The 19,855-nt window shown below is 42.5% G+C and overlaps 1 protein-coding gene across 1 annotated transcript in view; it reads left to right on the top strand.

Annotated features, from left to right (window-relative positions):
• erc2 (ELKS/RAB6-interacting/CAST family member 2) overlaps positions 1-19,855 on the top strand; it is a gene marked incomplete at its 5' end in the record, with an annotated part of 60,496 nt that overhangs the window by 24,836 nt on the left and 15,805 nt on the right. The window contains 7 exons of the mRNA XM_084061843.1: positions 1,242-1,397; positions 4,136-4,303; positions 5,388-5,555; positions 7,179-7,316; positions 8,325-8,465; positions 10,179-10,319; positions 16,288-16,496. Of these exons, the coding sequence (XP_083917969.1) occupies positions 1,242-1,397; positions 4,136-4,303; positions 5,388-5,555; positions 7,179-7,316; positions 8,325-8,465; positions 10,179-10,319; positions 16,288-16,496 (1,121 nt within the window). The remainder of the gene's footprint in view (positions 1-1,241; positions 1,398-4,135; positions 4,304-5,387; positions 5,556-7,178; positions 7,317-8,324; positions 8,466-10,178; positions 10,320-16,287; positions 16,497-19,855) is intronic.

The raw sequence follows: 19,855 nt of genomic DNA, 5'->3' as shown, positions 1-19,855 counted from the left end.
GGTCGATGTGAACCACTGAAAGCATTTGGATGGAATTAAACCTCTTGACCTGACTCTGAGGTACAGTATGATAGTCCTGTCTGTTACGGTAATGTTCTCAGTGCTGTTTACCTGTCTCGGTAACAACGCTATACGTCTTTAGAATGAGAGGAGATACTTCTTATTTTCACACGTGTGCACCTCAAAGTCCTCAGAGAGTGCAGAAAATGGATCATTTTGGAATATGGGTCCTTTTTCTGCAGCTCTCAAAACTTAAACCATCACTCAGGACTTTGCTGTGCACCGTGCATATTTAGTGAACATTGATATCGGCGTCTCTTCGCTCATTTGGGTGTCGAGGGAAGGTTTTTTTTTCTTATCCATGCTCCTCTCTGGTGGGCCAGACCTCGCCCCCCCCGACATGACACAGAAGTTCAGAAGTTCAGAAAAACCTGGAGGGGGGGGGGGGGGTGGAGAGAGAGAGGAGAGAGAGAGAGAGAGAGAGAGAGCGAGAGAGAGAGAGAGAGAGAAAACAAGGTTCTGGTTCAATGCTCTGCAGGAGAGGGAGATGGACCATGGCTAATCTTAAAGACGTTGGTATTATTTATTTAAAAAGCTGCACTCGCCAGTCGCAGTCCTAGACTGTAACTTCTGCATTGATCTGCCGGCAACTACAGCAACGCGGCGCGCGCGTCTCTTACTTCTACCTCACGTTTCCCTCTGGTCGGGCTGATCTCTCTGTCTCCGTGCTGGAGGATGTCTGCTCAATATTTTCAAATGGTGATTAATCCTCTTGAGTGGCTGCGAGCGAAGCTGTGGAGAAAGCATCTGATTTCACCCATAGATACCGCAGTTGCTCTCAGCTACATCAATCCCCATCTCTATCTCTCTCCATTTCCCTCTCTCTTTCCCTCCCTCCCTCTCTCTCTCTCTCTCTCTCTCTCTCTCTCTCTCTCTCCTCTCTCTCTCTCTCTCTCTCTCTCTCTCTCTCTCTCTCTCTCTCTCTCTCTTCCTCTCTCTCTCAGTAGCCCAGTAGGTCTCAGTAGCCCAGTAGGGCTCTCATTTTCACTTTCAGCTGCTCACTGCTTCTCTTTTGTCTGTCTGTGTGTGTGTGTGTGTGTGTGTGTGTGTGTGTCTCTGTGACACTTGTGTCCAATGTTCCGGGTGCACTGTGTTGCTTGCCGCACGCAACTTTGTGGAAATGCCTGTCCGGGTTGTGAGGTTGTGTCTCTCTTCTTCTGCATGTTTGCTGCGTGCATCAGGACACCAAGATCGCCTCTCTGGAGCGCAACATCCGCGATCTGGAGGACGAGATCCAGATGTTGAAGGCGAACGGCTTACTGAACACAGAGGACCGGGAGGAGGAGATCAAGCAAATGGAGGTGTACAAGAACCACTCCAAGTTCATGAAGACCAAGGTATACACACACACACACTGTATGGAAGGATGGAGAAAGAGTGAAATTGGATATACAGTGCAGACATATACCTTAATGTCATTTACATCAATTAAACGCTCAGTGTAATCCTACAAACTGCTCGCTGCATGCTGTATGGACCCAAGTGAACCGATTGAGCTGGCAGCCATAGCTGAAACACGCTCACTTTAGCATTAAATGGATGGATGGTGTCATCAGCCAAAGTGTTTCGTTGGCAACTATCTGACTGAGGCATTGCTTTTTTCTCGTACAGTGCAATAGGCAATGACAAGGACACCTTTAACAATATAATTAGCTAATGTATCCAAAAGGCTTATTCTAGAGGTGCCTAATTGCTTCACCGTGCCAGCTAACCACCACCCTTTACTTACAGTATTTGTAATTCTCAATAAATGAATCCCTTTTTCAACAAGCTGTTTACTGTACGACTGGCTCCGACAAAGCCATTTTGTATGACAAAGCCACTTTCTGTCAGTGGTGGAAAAAGTACTCAAATGTTTTACTTAAGTAAAAGTTTCAATATTGCAATGTAGAAGTACTCTGTTACAAGTAGAAGTCCGGAATTCAAAATGTTCTTCAGTAAAAGAACAAAAGTATTGGTACTTAAGTACCAAAAGTAAAAGTACTAAAATGTTTGAACAACTGGTAGATCTAGATTGTGAGCTTGTAGATCTGCTATTTTCAAATAGCCTAGGTATAAAATAGGGCTAAAGTGATTAATGCATGTTTTATAATGTAATAATGTGTATCTGCAAAGTAAATAGTAAATAAAGTTTAATAAAATAATTTTAGTGGAGTAAAAGTACAATATTTGCCTCTGAGATGTAGTGGAGTAGAAGTAAAAGTATAGACAATTGGAAATACTCCAGTAAAGTAAAAGTACCTAAACATTGTACTTAAGTACAGTACTTGAGTAAATGTACTTAGTTACTTTTGTTCTTTTGTGGTTAAGTGGGTAACTGGCCTCGATCGGTTGAGATGTACAGTACGGTATGTTGTCATCAACTTGTCCTTTAAACACAACAGCATGGTTTCCACATCAAGGTGTACTGTCTGCTGTCTCTGGGAGCTTTGAGCCTAATCTATGCCGATTTTCATGCTGACTCGCTGCTACAGAGTTTTAAGCAGATCAGGAAAACAAACATCTATTTTTTCGGTCAGCAACACCGCTGTGCGGCAAAGTATGAATCAGGCTTTATAAGCCTCCATGTTTACATCCCTCTTATGATATTAGTCAGCTAGGCGCGGCGGACCAGCCACGGTTTTGTTCTCCTATTTTTAGAGCTATTTTCATCAATCATAGATGGAAGGGATGTATAATACATGGCGAATGCAGGGGAGTCGGTCCTAAATGCATCTTTAATGAGAGGAAAAGCATGGTGACGGAAAAACAGTAGGGAAAGCTTTACTTATGCTGACCCAACCTTCTAACCAAAAGCCTTTTATTATATCAGTGCTGACTTTATGGAAGTAATATTGCTACAAGGTAATATACTGTATGCACCTCTGCTGCTGTGTGTACATGTAAACACGTACAGTATATGTTCTCAGTAACACATGATGCAGTGCATCACTCACACACACACACGCACGCACGCACGCACGCACGCACACACACACACACCGACATTTTCGGGCCGAGCCGGGCCTCAAAAGTATGCTAATTGGTCGGGCCGAGCCGAGCCCCGGGCTCCATGAAAAAAAAAATATATATATATTTTTTTAATGATTTTTTAAAATAATAATAATAATAGATAAATACACATTCAGAACAGAAAAAAAAATCTTATTTTTTCCCCCCTCGGGTTTTTTTCAGGCTTTCGGGCCTAACATGATGGTAATAGTCGGGTTCGGGCCGAGCCTCGGGCCGGCCCAGTCGGGCCCAGTTAGGGCCGAGCCTTAATTTTCACGCCCGTTGAGAACTCTAACACACACACACACCCGCGCACACGCGCACGCGCACACACACACACACACACACACACACACACACACACACACACACACACACACACACACACACACACACACACACACACACACACACACACACACACACACACACAGTGGTGGGGAAAGTACTCAAATGTTTTACTTAAGTAAAAGTATCAATACTGCCACGTAGAAATACTCTGTTACAAGTAAAAGTCCGGAATTAAAAATTCACTTGAGTAAAAGTACAAAAGTATTGGTGTCAAAATGTACTTAAAGTACCAAAAGTAGAAAGTACTCATTATGCAGAAAGTGCCATTTCACAAGTCTTCAAAAGTATACAAATCTTTTGAAAATAGCAGATCTGTAATCACGACGCATTGTGAGCTTGTAGATCGGCTATTTTCAAATGGCCGAAATGTATATAGGGCTGAAGTGGTTAGTGTGTTTTGTAATAATGATATAAATCTACAGAGTAACTAGTATCTAACTAAAGTTTTCAAATAATTGTAATAGAGTAAGCGTAAAATATTCGCCTCTGAGATGTAGTGGAGCAGAAGTAAAAGTAAAAGAACTGAAAGCTGGATATACTCCAGTAAAGTAAAAAAAAAAACACTGCACGCGCGCACACACACACACACACACACACACACACACACACACACACACACACACACACACACACACACACACACACACACACACACACACACACACACACACACACACAATATTAAATATTTGAACATGTGCTAAAATAATGTCCCCATGGTCGTCATGAACAGATTGACCAGCTGAAGCAGGAGCTGTCCAAGAAGGAGTCGGAGCTCCTGGCCCTGCAGACCAAGCTGGAGACCCTCAACAACCAGAACTCAGACTGCAAACAGCACATAGAGGTGCTCAAAGAGTCTCTCACTGCCAAGGAGCAACGCGCTGCCATCCTGCAAACAGAGGTAACACAGAGGGTTCCCGAACCAAAACGCAGTTGGTAACCATTTTTTTTGCAAGCTCAGAATCCGGGAGTTTGGTGTCATGCAATCTTATTGGCTAACCGCCCTCCCAGATCCTCGCTCTGACTCTGATCACACCAAAAAACCCATGCCTAAACGCATGCATCAACCTTGAACCTAAACCTAACCATCTCTAATGTAATGGTATATGCAACGCGTTCTCACTCCCAAGGCATCACATTTTGCCGCTCTGTCAGTTACCCTGAAAAGTTTTGACTTGACGTCACATGTTGACAAAACTATGCCTAAACCTAACCCTAACCTCACAAAAACTATGCGGAGAGAGAGAGAAAAATAAGTTGTACCTGCACCACATTTGTGCAAATCTTTGAATACATACTTTTTTTAAAACCTAAAAATCTTTGCTTCTGGGGGTCCCTGGAACAACATATATATATATTTTTTTAAAGATATTTTTTTGGCTTTTTGCCTTTTATTGATAGATCACAGTAGGCTGACAGGAAATGGGGAGAGAGATGGGGGGGTGACACGCAGCAAAGGTCGTCGGAATCGGGAGTCGAACCCGCGACACGCTGTCAGGCTGGCATTGCAGCCTAGGGTGCCTGGACCGCCACACTGCGGCCCAGGCCGGAACAATATATTTTGATGGGGATCGGCAACCAAAAACATATCATTTTGGGGGTCCTTGACATGAAAAAGTTTGAGAACCACTGATATAGCAACACACGTTTTTGAAGGCGCTGCGTATAAATATAACATTCACTATAATTAAAAGTTTACAATCACAGATTGTTTACAACACTCTGTTCACAGCATTTTAGATTCATTTGCTTTTAACAACTTCAACCCTATTTACTTACTGTAGTCTATAGGGGTCTATACTAGCCCCCCCTCCTGTTTTCGCTCGACACGAAATATCTTCGCCGAAAATAGCCGATTTAGAACCTCACTGTGTGTTGTGTTGTGCCGTGCACTGAGGTTGTAGACCGGCTATTTTCGCCGAATGCATGGATGCTAGGGTTAACTATGACTGTCTCTGAGGTGCTCTTGGCTGTGTGCTCTTCAGGTGGACGCTCTTCGCCTGCGTCTGGAGGAGAAGGAGTCCTTCCTGAACAAGAAGACCAAGCAGCTCCAGGACCTGACGGAGGAGAAGGGCACTCTGGCCGGGGAGATCCGGGACATGAAGGACATGCTGGAGGTGAAGGAGAGGAAAATCAACGTCCTGCAAAAAAAGGTCAGCAGAGTCACCCAAGAGACAACAAGGTGGACATCTCACAGACTGTTCTTAACCACATGATGCATCGCGATACATTATGACCTTGTAGATCTGTTACTCTGAACAAAAAACAGGGCTTTTTTCCGCATTAGAGAGACAGGAATGAGAGAGGAGAGATGAGAAGCACGCACCCGCGCGCGCACCCGCGCACTGATTACTGTATATGCAACATGTGAAGCACTATGCTTGCTTTTGAAAAGTGCTGCATCAGTTTCTTCTATAGGATAAAATAGTTATTTCTCTTCACCTTCTGTAACTTTCTGAGCTTGTAGCCCCTCAGGTTGGAATAAGTGGAAGAAAGAATTGGTTGGAGCTTAAACATTATGTTTGCTTGTTTGTTTGTTTGTTGATTGTTTTAAATGTATTTATTCATTCATAAAAACCCAAAAATAAGAAGCACTACACCCTACCTACCTGTGAGCCATTATGGTCTATAGATCTGCAGAAGTTTGGAAATTGAAATTAATGCAGACATCCCACCTCTCCCTTAAGTTGCAGGAGTCTCCCGGAAATAGAGCCCACCTACTAAATATATGTCAATATATGGCAATTATATGCTGCATATATGCTGCATTATGCCATATTCATGTTCATATATGTGCATATATGTGGATTTATAGGAAATATATGTGTCATATATAGATCATATATATCCACATATATGTTACACTTGGCATATATAAAGATATATGTGTTCATATATTTTCTTGACCTCCCTGAAATGAATTTTTCCAGGGTGGGATGTCTGTTAATGTAGATGGCAAAAGATCGCAAGTAAACTGAACTAAACTAGAGTCAGAAAATAAATACGAGTGGTTTCTCTCTCTCCATTAAGGGATGAGAGTCTCTGTTGCTCTCAGGGAAAAATGTCTTGAACGGACAAGGAAGGAGATATTTCTGCTTCACTGGCTCTAGTGTGTTGCTATAAATACACTCTTGAGTGTTACTCCCGCTCTCCCTCTCTCTCTCTCTCGCTCTCCCCCTCTCACCCTGACCTCCCTCGTCCATGCCCATCTGCCTTTCTTTCCTGCTTTCTCCACTGTTATACTGCTCCTATTCTGCCTTGTGCCAATGCCTCTATTCACTCCTTTCTCTCTCTTATCAGTCTACGTTTCTAAAACTCTTTCATTACTGTGACCGTGTTTCTCAGACTCTGTCCCCCTATACGCCTACAGATATTGTCGCACAGTAAATCGCTGTATAGCTGGCCCGGTCAGTAATGATGTGCCTTATTCTGTCTGCATGTCCTGTGACAGTTATCAGCAGTATGTAATCGGCAGTGTTCACTATACTGTATATACGCTCTCTTATCATTCTCAGTGAGTGCAGCTTTATTAAGAGGCTCCGATCAGGCAATCCGACGACACTGGATATAATTCCCTTCTGAAAGGGCAAGAAGGGCTTGGCTGTCCTTTGCGGTAAAACCCTGGCACGCGTCCCGTCCCGTTCAGCAGAGGGTATCATTCTTCGAGATACCCCACTCTGAATCCAAGACAAGCCCTCAACCCATGCTAATAATCACCTCTGGCTCTGTGTCTCTCTGCCCCCATGGACCCCACCCACCCCCTGACCCTATGTCAGATTGAGAATCTACAGGAGCAGCTTCGGGACAAGGACAAGCAGCTGGGGAACCTGAAGGACAGGGTCAAGTCCCTGCAGACCGACTCCAGTAACACAGACACTGCCCTGGCCACGCTGGAGGAGGCGCTCTCTGAGAAGGTACAGACCCTCCAGCTACTACACACCCACATAGGTAACACTTGCTCATAAGGTACCCGTAATTAACGCTTAATTTATGATTAGTTAATACATTATTTAAGCATTAATTAAGCATGAATTCCTTGTAATTCATATATTGAGTAACTTTGCTTAACTAATGATTAACTAGTGATGTTAATTAATGATGAATTACAAGGAATTCATGATGAATTAATGCTTAATTAAGGCTTAATTAACATGTAATTAACGCTTAAATCATGTATTAAGTAACTTTGCTTAACTAATGATTTACTAATGATGTTAATTAATGATGAATTACAAGGAATTCATGAAGAATTAATTCATGATTAATTCATTCTTAATTCATGCTTGATTAACGGTTAATTAGCGGTTAATTAACGTTTAAATAATGTATAATCATCAATTAAGCGTTAATTACGGGTACCTTATGAGCAAGTGTTACCCACACAGGTCTAGAGACCGACCGATGCCACATTTTTCGAGTCCTTAGACTGACGACCAATGTTTTGACTGGATTGTTTTCAAAAAGTGCTAGATTTGATTGAGGTTTCTGTTTGAGAACATACCGTATAACATGTAAGCAAAACAATAAATAAACACAAATAATTGTTTGATAGATAAAAAATTAACACTTAACTTTTATTGAACCACTTAATTCAGAATTATTCAAAAATAACTGATGTGAAAATTCGTGAAAACGTTTCAAAATGTTTATCTAGAATGACCACATGCCCAAATTAAGGATGCCAGCTTGAAAGTTGGTAAAACAAATTGGGACTCATCCGCTGCATAATAAATAATAAAAAGTCAGATAATGGCCAATACATCGGCCTGACTGATATATTTGTCTGATGGATGGTCATTGCATTGTTAGCATTGTTCTGGTTGAGGCAGAATTGTCTTCCCACAAGGAGGACATGCATTAAGGTTTATTTACATCTTCCCCCATAGACCTACTTCACAGAAATTGTGTGCGTTTCTTGACAGGAGAGAATTATAGAGCGTCTAAAGGACCAAAGAGAAAGAGAGGACAGAGAACGCCTTGAAGAGGCGGAGTCCTTCAAGAAGGAGAACAAGGACCTGAAGGAAAAGGTCAACACTCTGCAGCTGGAATTAACAGAGAAAGAGGTCAGTGTAGAGAGAGAGAGAGAGAGAGAGAGAGAGAGCATGTGTTCATGTATTGGATTAGAGGGGATATTACCCTCTTCTTCTTTGTGTGTAAGGGTGTGTGAGGGTGGCACTTGTGTTCTGAAAGAGTGTGTGTGTGTGTGTGTGTGTGTGTGTGTGTGTGTGTGTGTGTGTGTGTGTGTGTGTGTGTGTGTGTGTGTGTGTGTGTGTGTGTGTGTGTTAATTAAGTACAGAAATAGCAAAATGCCAATCTACAAGCTCACAATGTGTTGCATCGTCGACCCGTTGTGTGAGCTTGTAAATCTGCTATTTTCATAATTTACCATTAAAAATAATCATCCATTAATTGTAATGGAGGCGAAAGTTTGAAATAAACATATTATTTATTTGAAGTCATATCGCCCAGCCCCAGCACACAGTGTGTACAGAACCTCTGTCGTGCAGTAGGCCTAATTACAGTACCTTGCCCGCAGCAATGCATAAGCCTACAGTACATAATGTAAGCCTATGTCTGTGAACAAAAATCATTTGACTATGGATGGGCAGATTTTCATGAAACTTGGTGGGAATGATCAGTGGTGTAAAGTAACTAAGTACATTTACTCAAGTACTGTACTTTTGAGGTACTTCTACTTTACTGGAGTATTTCCAATTGTCTATACTTTTACTTCTACTCCACTACATCTCAGAGGTAAATATTGTACTTTTACTCCACTACAGTTATATAGATTATATAAATTAATGATCACATTATAAAACATACATTAACCACTTTAGCCCTAATTTATACCTAGGCTAATACTTTTACTCTACTAAATTTTGAATTCCGGACTTTTACTTGTAACAGAGTACTTCCACATTGCAGTATTGATACTTTTACCTAAGTAAAACATTTGAGTACTTTTTTTCCACCACTGGGAATGATCAGTATAGGCTGCCCCGAAGCAACGATTAAAGGTAGGGTAAGTGATTTGCGTTGGTTAAAATAATTGTTAAATAGCTCTATATTCTGATAGTACTCATTGCTATAGAGTGTTTGTTCAGTAAAAGGAGTCTCCTTGTCTCTCCACCTCTTTATTAAACAGAAAATGCATTTTCGTTTCAGTTTCAGTTTCATTTCCAATTTTATCCAACCAGGACAGAGAACTCAATCAGGATACAGATTAAACAAGTGAAATTGGAAGTGATGACACTAAGAAATGACTTGAGCATGCAAAATTGGAACTGGAACACTATACAAATTAAGCTTAAAAATGGGTACTTTCTCCTGATTGGCTGAGATTTTGACACCTACCGAAAAATGTATTTTCTGTTTATTAAAGAGCTGGAGAGACGGGGAGACTCCTGTTACTGAACAAACACTCTATAGCAATGATTACTATCAGAATATAGTATTTTAACCTTTTAACAAAATACTTTTTGTTTTAACCAAAAAATATCACTTACCCTACCTTTAACTTTTGGGTCATGTCCAGTCAAAAGTCAAAATGTCCCCCCTCAAGGTCAAAATGTACATAATCGGCCATATATCTGGGGTGTGCTGGCAGGGATTTCCCCCTACTGCGTTTTAATTTCATCCTGACTGTTGTGATTGATGTGCCCTCTGGTGCTTTGAGACCAGACCTGTCTGGATTGTTGCTGACCTGTCTGTCTGTCTGCTTTCCTGGCTGGTTCTCGGGTGGTCAGCATCTTTTCTGTGTGCCTCCCCTGCAGTCCAGTCTCATCGATCTGAAGGAGCACGCCTCGTCGCTGGCCTCTCACGGCCTCAAGAAGGACTCAAAGCTCAAGTCCCTCGAGATGGCTATCGAGCAAAAAAAAGAGGAGTGTAGTAAGTTGGAGACACAGTTGCAAAAGGTAGGTGTTTCGTCCTCAAAGTGCAGATGAGATCACATCCTGTCATTCCTTTCATTTATCCAGATCATCACTAAACCAGTGTAATACATACAGTAGGTCTGATTTCAGGACAAGTAATTATACCCTACTTTGCAATTTGTGACACATTTGGTGATGTAAATACATTCAATAGTTTCATTTAGCAAAGGCAAATTCATTTTGAGTAAAGTTACTCTTTACTTAGACATACATAACTAGAAGCACATTTTCTTAGATTAAAATGCCTTATTGTTTTTTAACAGTGACTGAATGTGTGATCCTTAATTCCCAAACATTGTGTGGTGTCTTGCCATGGAGAATAACATTGAAGCATCATCTACTAATAACAGGCATGATTAATAACCCGTTCCCCACCAACACACACTTTTCACAAGGCTGCAGGTTTCAACAGTCAGATATCATTCAACGGGTAGTTCCGAGTTCGATCAAGCAATCTGATTGATTGAAATGGCCTCTCCTGCCGTGCTCAAAACGAGCATGACGGCACACCTAGCCGTTCTCAAATGAAACTAATCACTATATAAATATCAGCTGTGCTGATCAGACCGAGTCTTGGCAGAGCAGCGCTGCTGCAGCTAGCATTTTACATGGGAGGTTTGCCAGTATAGTAGCTAAATCTGACATTAAATGTTTTTAATTTCTATCATTTTATATATTCTATCGAATATCTTATTTACAATGAGATTGAGCTAACAGTTATGTTTTGTTGCTCTATGTATGGTATTGATTCAGTTGGGGAAAATGTGTCTGGCACACAGCCTTCTCAGTGGGTCTGGGCTGGCTGAGTAAACAGGGACTAGTTGTCTCTGTCAGAGACCATGTATTTTCAGGATAACAGATAACAAAAAGGTTGTTACTTTGAGAGCAAAATGCCCCACAATATGAATACATGTTGATATGTATTTATTTATTGATATTTGTATATTTATTCTGATGGGAACTGTTGTATAATCACAATATTACACTCAAGGGTATGCTTTACCATTTATTGGCACTTCAGTGATGCTTGCGGAACTCTATTATATATATTGCTTAAAGGGATAGTTCACCCTCGATAATTTGATGACACAAAGTCTCTTTTGTATCTCCTACCGGAACCGCTACCTACTGTCCGCTGGTCATCAAATTGTTGGCTTAGGAATGCGACAAAAACAAAAAAAATTTAATGACTTGGGTGAACTATCCCTTTAAACTGTATTCTCTCAGAGGGCACTAATGATGCTAATAAACCGCTTGAGAAAAAGCTTTTTTCCCCCGAAAATTGCACCTAAATGCCATGAAGGATCAATAGACCCTTTTCACAGTGGCCATTTTGGCACACAGAAACACCTAAATGAAACATACCCAAAACCTTAAACGTTATTACTTTCAACTGCATTTAGGCCTACCTGTGAAAAGGATCCCTTTAGCCACTGGCTGCTGTCATGATTGGGGACTCCCTAAAAAGCAGGTGTTTCACCCGGGGACCGCCCCTTAGGCCTACGCCCTGCGTCACACGGAAGTGTGAATGATGCACTTTATTGTTCGCTTGCGTTGAGTCATCTTGTCAAGCTAAGCTAAAACCAACTAAGCTAGCTATGTTGAATGGTGACATTCATGAACTAAAAATATTTATAGTTTCAGGGCCGCTTCTCCCTACACGCACACTACGCAGGTTGCGTGGGGCCCCGCCTACCCGCCGATCAAAGAGGCCCCCTCTCCGCCCAGACTCTGCTCGTTGACGTGCAAGGCCATTGGTTTGCTCTGCATGGGCACTCACTCACCTCATGACTCACTCGGGCGCGCCTCATGAGCCTCAAGGCCCTGCTGTCGGTGCACCTGCCTCGTTGTCAGTGGTGGGAAAAGTACTCAGATATTTTACTTAAGTAAATGTAGCAATACCACCATATAAAAATACTCTGTTACAAGTAAAATGCCTGTGTTCAAAATGTTACTTGAGTAAAAGTACAAAAGTATTGGCATCAAAATATACTTGCCATCAAAAGTACCAAAAGTAAAAATTCTACAATGTTTAAAAATAGCCGATCTACAAGCTCACAACGCGTCGCATCGCAACGCGTTGTGAGCTTGTAGATCGGCTATTTTCAAATAGCCGAGTTATAAAATAGGGCTAAAGTGGTTAATGTATGTTTTATAATGTAATAATTTATATCTGCGAACTAAGTAACTAGTAACTAAAGTGTTCAAATAAATGTAGTGGAGTAAAAGTACAATATTTGCCTCTGAGATGTAGTGGAGTACAAGTAAAAGTAAAGTACAAATACCTCAAAATTGTACTTAAGTACAGTACTTAAGTAAAGCTACTTTCCACCTCTGCTTGTTGTTGAGAAGCGTGCGCCGCCACTTCCTGCTAACCGTGTTTTTTAGCGAGTCCCATCATGATTGATATCCTTGAATACGTTGAATTCCCGCACCTGGCTGCACCCACATCATTGGACAAAATGAGGGGAGCTGAGTCCATTAGATAACCCTATGTCTATGTTCTGCCATAATTCATAGCGTATATCCTCCTCCGTGTCCCCCTATCCACATTTGACATCTAGACCAGTGGTCTAGATGTCCCAAATGGACCCATAAGGGTCCATTTGGGGCCTAATCTATCATTTAGCTGGGGACCCCCTGGAACTCCCTCAAGGACCCCTGGGGGTCCCCGGACCCCACTTTGAGAACCAATGATCTATATGTTCTGTAATGAGACTATATGGTGCCGAGCTGTGCAACATGACCTGTAACCATGTCTGTTCTCGCCCTGATGGTGCCACACCACTGTTCTTCATTCTGGTTTTTCAATCAAAAATGTTAACCGTATACTATCCTGCGTCTTCCCCTCGCTTCCTCATCTCCTCCCCTCAATCACATCCCCCCCTCCCTCCCTCCCACCCCCCACCCACCCACCCCTTTGCAATGTAGCAAGCTGAGCAGCTATTCAGTCAGACGAACAATCCTGTAAGTCCCTCTCTGGAAGCTGTCGGAAGCACATATTGAAAGCATGAGGACACTGTTGTTGTTTTGAACCCTTTGAACGTGCTATTATTGGGTGATCACGCACAGTCGACTCCCACGAGTTCTGCTTTCACTCACACAAGTTTAGATCAGGGGTCTTCAACGTGTTTCAGCCTAACGACCCCCCCCCCCAGCTGAGAGACGGATGAAGCAGGGACCCCCACTACATATTGTATAATTGTATACGATTGTGTTGCAGATTTCATAGCTAGTTGGATTCATGCTAATGTGTATTTTCAGATAGTTAACCTTTTAAACCCTCAATGTTTAGTCAACTTGACCATTGGCTCTGTACTCGGTCTCCTCTTTTTCTCCCTCTAAACCAAATCTCAGAAAATAGCCGATCTACAAGCTCACAACGCGCAAGGTGTTGTAAGCTTGTAGATCTGCTATTTTCGGCTAATGTTCCCCATCACTCAAAGATTTTGGCGGACCCCCTGTAGTAACTCTGAGGAACCCCAAGGGGTCCCGGACCCCCTGTTGAAGACCCCTGGTTTAGATGCATGTGGACTGTGGCACTGTGTTTTATTATTCCTCGAGCTTTGTGTTACGCCCTGAACTCTGTGCATTTCACTCTACCGTGTGCACTTGAACTGTTTGTTTACGAATACGATAAGGAGACGTTCATGACTACAGATGACTTTTGAGAAGGCACTGCCTTTTGGTTTATCTATGAGTTTGGTCAGACGGTTTCGCCTGTTTTCACCTTTTCTCTCTTTTGCATTGACTTATTGATTAGTAGGCTTCAAACGTTGTGTGACTGTTCAAATAGTCTATTATTGATAACATCTAAAAAATCTATTAATTTGGAAAGATACTAGTGTGCGGTCATCAAATCCCAGCCTCTCTCCTCATGCTTGAAATATGGCACGACTACACAGTAAAATCCATAGTGTTGTTTCAACTCCAAAGAGTGCACAAATGGAACCAAATGGACCAGTAAGGATCCGAAGGGAGGGTACAAATAGGGTCCATTTAGTTCCATTTGATTTAAATTAACACTGAGGATTTTACTGCGTATACTTTAGTGACTGCCTACTGATTGACTTGGATTCTATTGCTTCTGTTCTCACTGTTCTTGGACTGGCCATTGCAAAGATTGTGCAGCTTTGTGGGGCTTGCATGACGTGTTCTATACCTTGATGCATGTCTCAGTGTCACCGTTGCAATGCATCACTGTTGTTGTTCTTACTGTATGTGGTGAATGTAGGTGAGATCCCAGCAGTGGTTATTGATCACTGTGCTGTTTTGGCATAACTGCTTTCCCTTGATTCAGTGTTAACTCTTGTGCAACCTGTGGTGATGTGTGTGTGTGGTTGGGTGTTATTTCAAGGGTGATATACAGTACCGTCCACCCCTGAATTCTACTGTTAATTAATAGAAGAGCGTTGCAATAGTAGTGGCTGGACAGTGGTGCTCTGATGGGACAGTCTACCAGGTGCTATACAATAAATCTCTATAAGAGAATACCAGCACTCACGGAACTATACATGTAAGTTGGCATGATATACTGCAGAGCAGACAGAACAACGTACGCATGTCGGCGTTGCCGAGGGGGAACCCGGAGTATGTGGACTGGGTCAAGCTCCTGGAGAAGGAGGTGTCCTACTACAAGCCTTCATCAGGGTTGTTTGACACAACGCTGATGATGGACAGTTCCGTGAGTGCTGGTATTCTCTTATATAGATTTTTGGTAAAGTCACTTTTCCAGACCGCGCACCCGGTAAGAAAGCTCAGTAGTATTGAAACTACTGTAGTTGGAGTTGTGCTCGCACCCTTGATGTAATTACAGTCTACCAGGATAACAGGATTATTTAAATCTAATCTACTGCCACACGTCTCATTGTAAAGAATAACAACATCTTGTATTATTTACTTACAGCTTCCATTTTTTTTGCAAAATACAACATGACAAACAACAAACATAGATTACACAAATACATGCACACGCACATACACACACAAAAGATGCCTCAATTGCCTAAAATGTCCTCACTCTGAAGCTTTAAAACTCACACCACAACTCACAACTCAAGTATAAGAAAACAAACACATACATACACGTATTAAAGGGATAGTTCACCCCAAAAAATACTTATTTTCTATCAATTACACACCACATGAAGCCTTTAATTCATGGAGATTGTTTTCGCATTTGTCGCTTATGGCAATAATTTGATGACCGGCGGAAAGATGCTAATGTCTCTGGTAGGAGACTCAAAGTACCCAGAGCCGCCGCTGGTCTTTATTAGCTTAGGAATGCGACAAAAACTAAAAAAATCTCCATGAATTCAACTCTCCATGGGGTGTGTAATTGATAGAAAGTGAGTCATTTTGGGGTTGAACTATCCCTTTGAGAGTGTGCACACACAGATATTCTGTACATCGAAGTGTGCCAAGCGACTGGCAGACAAAGGGCAGTTCAACGGAGCCCAGTAATAGCTTTGTTAGCTAGCTAATGAAGCAGTATCAGTAATGATGCCCTCGTCCACAAAAGCTTTTATTCATTCAGAGAGGAAGGGAAGTGTAGTGAATTCGCTGGCTGACTGGAATGTATGCGTCTCTTCCTGTGCCAGTAACTGTGTTATCATGGCTCATTTACTTCGTCGTACAACCAGGTCGCTCACTGAAAATTATGTTATTTTGGGGGAGTGACAAGGACGTATGACACAGTAGAGATCGGGCTTCACTGTATCTGCTGCACAAGGTGGATAGTTGGTACCATACCAGTTGGTACCATAATTCTGTGTGTGTGTGTGTGTGTGTGTGTGTGTGTGTGTGTGTGTGTGTGTGTGTGTGTGTGTGTGTGTGTGTGTGTGTGTGTGTGTGTGTGTGTGTGTGTGTGTGTGTGTGTGTGTGTGTGTGTGTGTGTGTGTGTGTGTGTGTGTGTGTGTGTGTGTGTGCGCGCGCGTGTATGTCATTGCAGAAGGCTCATGAGGTGGAGCAGCACACCTCGGCACTGCCGAGGGGGAACCCGGAGTATGTGGACCGGGTCAAGCTCCTGGAGAAGGAGGTGTCCTACTACAAGGACGAAGCCGGCAAGGCCCAGACGGAGGTCGAGAGACTCCTGGACATCCTGGGACAGGTAGAAACGGAGAAGAACGACAAGGACAAGAAGATTGCAGAGTTGGAAAGGTATAACAAACATACAATGTCAAGGGAATTGCCAATTGTCAAGTGCCATATATCGTATCGATATCGTATCGATGTCGTGAGCCCAATATCGTATCGTTTCATGAAATTAGTGTATCGGCACACCCCTAGTTACTACACTCGTGGTGTACTGAAACCACCAGTGGTCCTTGAGGGGGTTCCAGGTGGTCCCCAGCTAAATGATGGAGAGTTCGTAACCGAATGGACCATTATAGATCTTTAACTCTTGAGAGTGGAAAAATAAACCAAATGGACCCTTACGGGTCCATTTGGTTTAATTTTACGCTCTCACGAGTTAAATTGTGTACTGAAAAATAGTGTTATATCCACGAGTAAAATTATGAATGATTGCCTTTGCTAACAATAGTTAAATAATTGTCGCTGTTATCAGATTCCACCCAGTTGTCATCTGTCATCCTAGAGCTCTAAAAATCATGGAGGGTCATGGATGTGCTGTGTCATCTTCAAAGTCTCATACTGTATGCTATATGTGCTTCATAAGTGTTTACCACTTTCAACCTGGCATGCCTGTTTTGGGCATGTCATGATAGGCAAAGAATTTCAAACATTTTAAAAGATTTTATTTTATTCAAATAATTTCCAATAGTCGTTTTGTTTCGTTTCCCCAAAAAAACATCTTGATGGTATGAAATGGCTTAATGGGTTAATTGCCTCTGACTTAAAGTGAGCTTTCAAACATTTCATATTCATTGTCATTTTGTGTACCAGTGTGACATCACGTGAGTCTGCAAGTTCACTGATGCTATCCGAATCCTCGTTTGATGTACATTCAGCCTGGCCTTACAATGGACAACATTGAGTAATATGCATTTGGAGAAACTTCAAACAGGGTGTTTATGTAAGTCTTGTCATAATGTATTAGCTGTTGGTGACTACCAATGTATACTAATCAATCCAACTCAAGCACTTCTGTAAGGGAAGTGGCTGAGCACGGCATAATTACAGTGTATCAGTCCTGATTGGGTTGGATTAGAAATGTCCAGTTAATGGACTACATCCATAAAGATGACAGTGCCCTCATTCTCCCCTCCCCATCCCCGCAGTACATAGCCTGGAAACCAGACCAATCTGCCAGAGTGAAATTAATCTGGTCATGCCAGGACACGCAGTACAAACCCATACACAATGTCTTTTTCCACGTCAGAGCCAACTGGCCAAACATTTTGGATGATTTGCAGTGTGAGGGTAACAGCTATTGATCTCCATTGGGAGGCTGCTGCACCACCGAGAACAGTCACAACACCTGAGAGATACTGTAGAGTAGAGATTGGTTAGATTTCATCAGATCCACACATGAGCCCCGTCTCCTGCCCTGCCAATGGACATTGTCAATGTTCCTACCCTGCCAGTGACGGTGTCCCTGCCTAGAATTTTCATTTTAGTGTCATGCAGTGTTAATTTTGTTGACTAAGACTAAAAGATATTTAGAGACTAGACTAAAGGTTATTTCAGACGCGGAGCGGCCGACGCGCCTACAGTATGTAATTCATTTTCAATGAGAGGCGGGCGATTATTTGGGACGTGTGGAGAAGTTGAGGGGCGGTGAGGCAGGCGGGCGCGGTCCCGTGAAATTCTCGCGCTCGTGTTCGTTTGTGCACGCGCGCGGCAAGAGCTGGATGGTGGTGAGCTTTTCTTTTCCCTGCACTGCACAGAACAACAGCAATGATCGCGACGCGATCCCCGCTGATCCGAGCGGTAACGCCCGCGTCCACCGCTCCCGTCTGTTAAGACCTTTAGACTAAATAAAAAAAGACTAAACAATTTCAGATGACTAAAATAGGACTAAAGCTAAACGGTGTGTTATTCAAAAGACTTAAGACTAAGACTAAATCAGAATTTGCTGTCAAAATTAACACTGGTGTCATGTTAACTATCTGTAGTGTTTGAATAACTTTGTTTTTTTGTTTTTGTCCTTCTTTTGCCATCTTTACCCACTCTACTCTGTCCTCTTCCTTCCTGTGTCTCGCGTTCCTCACCTATCTGTCCTTATTGCCCTCTCTCCACCCTCTTCCGCCCTCTTTCTGATGATTCCCAATCCCCCCTTTTCACTTTTCTTCCTCAATCTGTTTTTTCCCCCTCATTTTTTCTTTCCATCTCCCTCACAACTCTCTCTATCTCTCTCTCTCCACTCACGCCTCCATTCTCTCACTCTATACCTTGTTGTTGTGCCACCAGTCCCGCTCCTCCCCCTGCCCCTCGCCCCACCACCACCACCGCCCCTCGTCCCGGTGGCAGAGCCCCCCCTGACCCGCTCCCCCCTGTGAACGCAGCCCCCCCGCAGATAGGGGGCATGGTGTGGGATTTCCTGGGAAAGTGAGTGCTCTGCCCCTGGCACTCTTCAGCTCGGCTGCGTTGGTTAGAGTCTGCGAACCATGTGACCGCTGCAACCTGCCTCTGGTTTCATCTGTGTGCCTGCCTGGGTCTGCATGAGTCTGCCTGCATGCTGTCTGACGGATCCACAGATCTTTATCCCATTATATCAGAGTGATGGGCTCTACTACATGTTTACTCATAGGCGATTTTTGCCTCTGCCAGCAGGGGGGCAAAGGAAATATATGAACATATATGTTTTTTATGCAACTTATATGTTTATCAATTATGTGACATGTTCGAAATTGTCCGCCTGAATATATATCTCTACATATATGTGCATATATATATCCATATATGTGGCATATACAGTATGTGGACATATATAAGCTATATGAGACATATATTTCCTATTTATCCACATGCACATTTATGAACCTGCATATGGCATATATGCAGCATATATTCTGCATATACTTGCCATATATTGGCAAATATATATATTTTTTTTATTGGCTGGCCGCCAGGGGGGGTAATTGCCCCCCTCCCCCGCCCGCTCTATCGCCACTGCACATGATAGAAAGATCTCAAGATCCATGTTATTCCTGTGCGAATATTATTTATTCCTTTGTGTTATTTATGTGTAAAGGTGGGTCTGTTATGTTGCTGCTGCAACTATAGTCCCTCAGTGTATAGTGTCTGTTTGCGCATGTGTGTGTATTATGTGTGCTTGTGCATGTGTCTTCTGTCTCTAAATTGCACGTGGCTGCTACCATCAATCTCTGCATTGATGAGAAAACAGTTACAGTAACAAGGAATGTACAAATGATGATGAATTGCATATGATGTTTATGATGTTATATTAATATTTTAATATAACATCATAAACATGATGCAGAACGTTTTGCATCATCTATGCAACAATCATTGTCAGGTAGTCTAAATTCTGCAATATATGTCAATTTAGGCATATATTGTGACTGTGATGTGTATTCCTTTGACTCCATGGA

The sequence above is a fragment of the Gymnoscopelus microlampas genome (genome assembly GCF_963454915.1).
Source record: "Gymnoscopelus microlampas genome assembly, chromosome: 7".
NCBI lineage: Eukaryota > Metazoa > Chordata > Actinopteri > Myctophiformes > Myctophidae > Gymnoscopelus > Gymnoscopelus microlampas.
The sequence above is the reverse complement of the archived record's forward strand: the minus strand, read 5'-3'. Positions and strand labels throughout refer to the sequence as shown.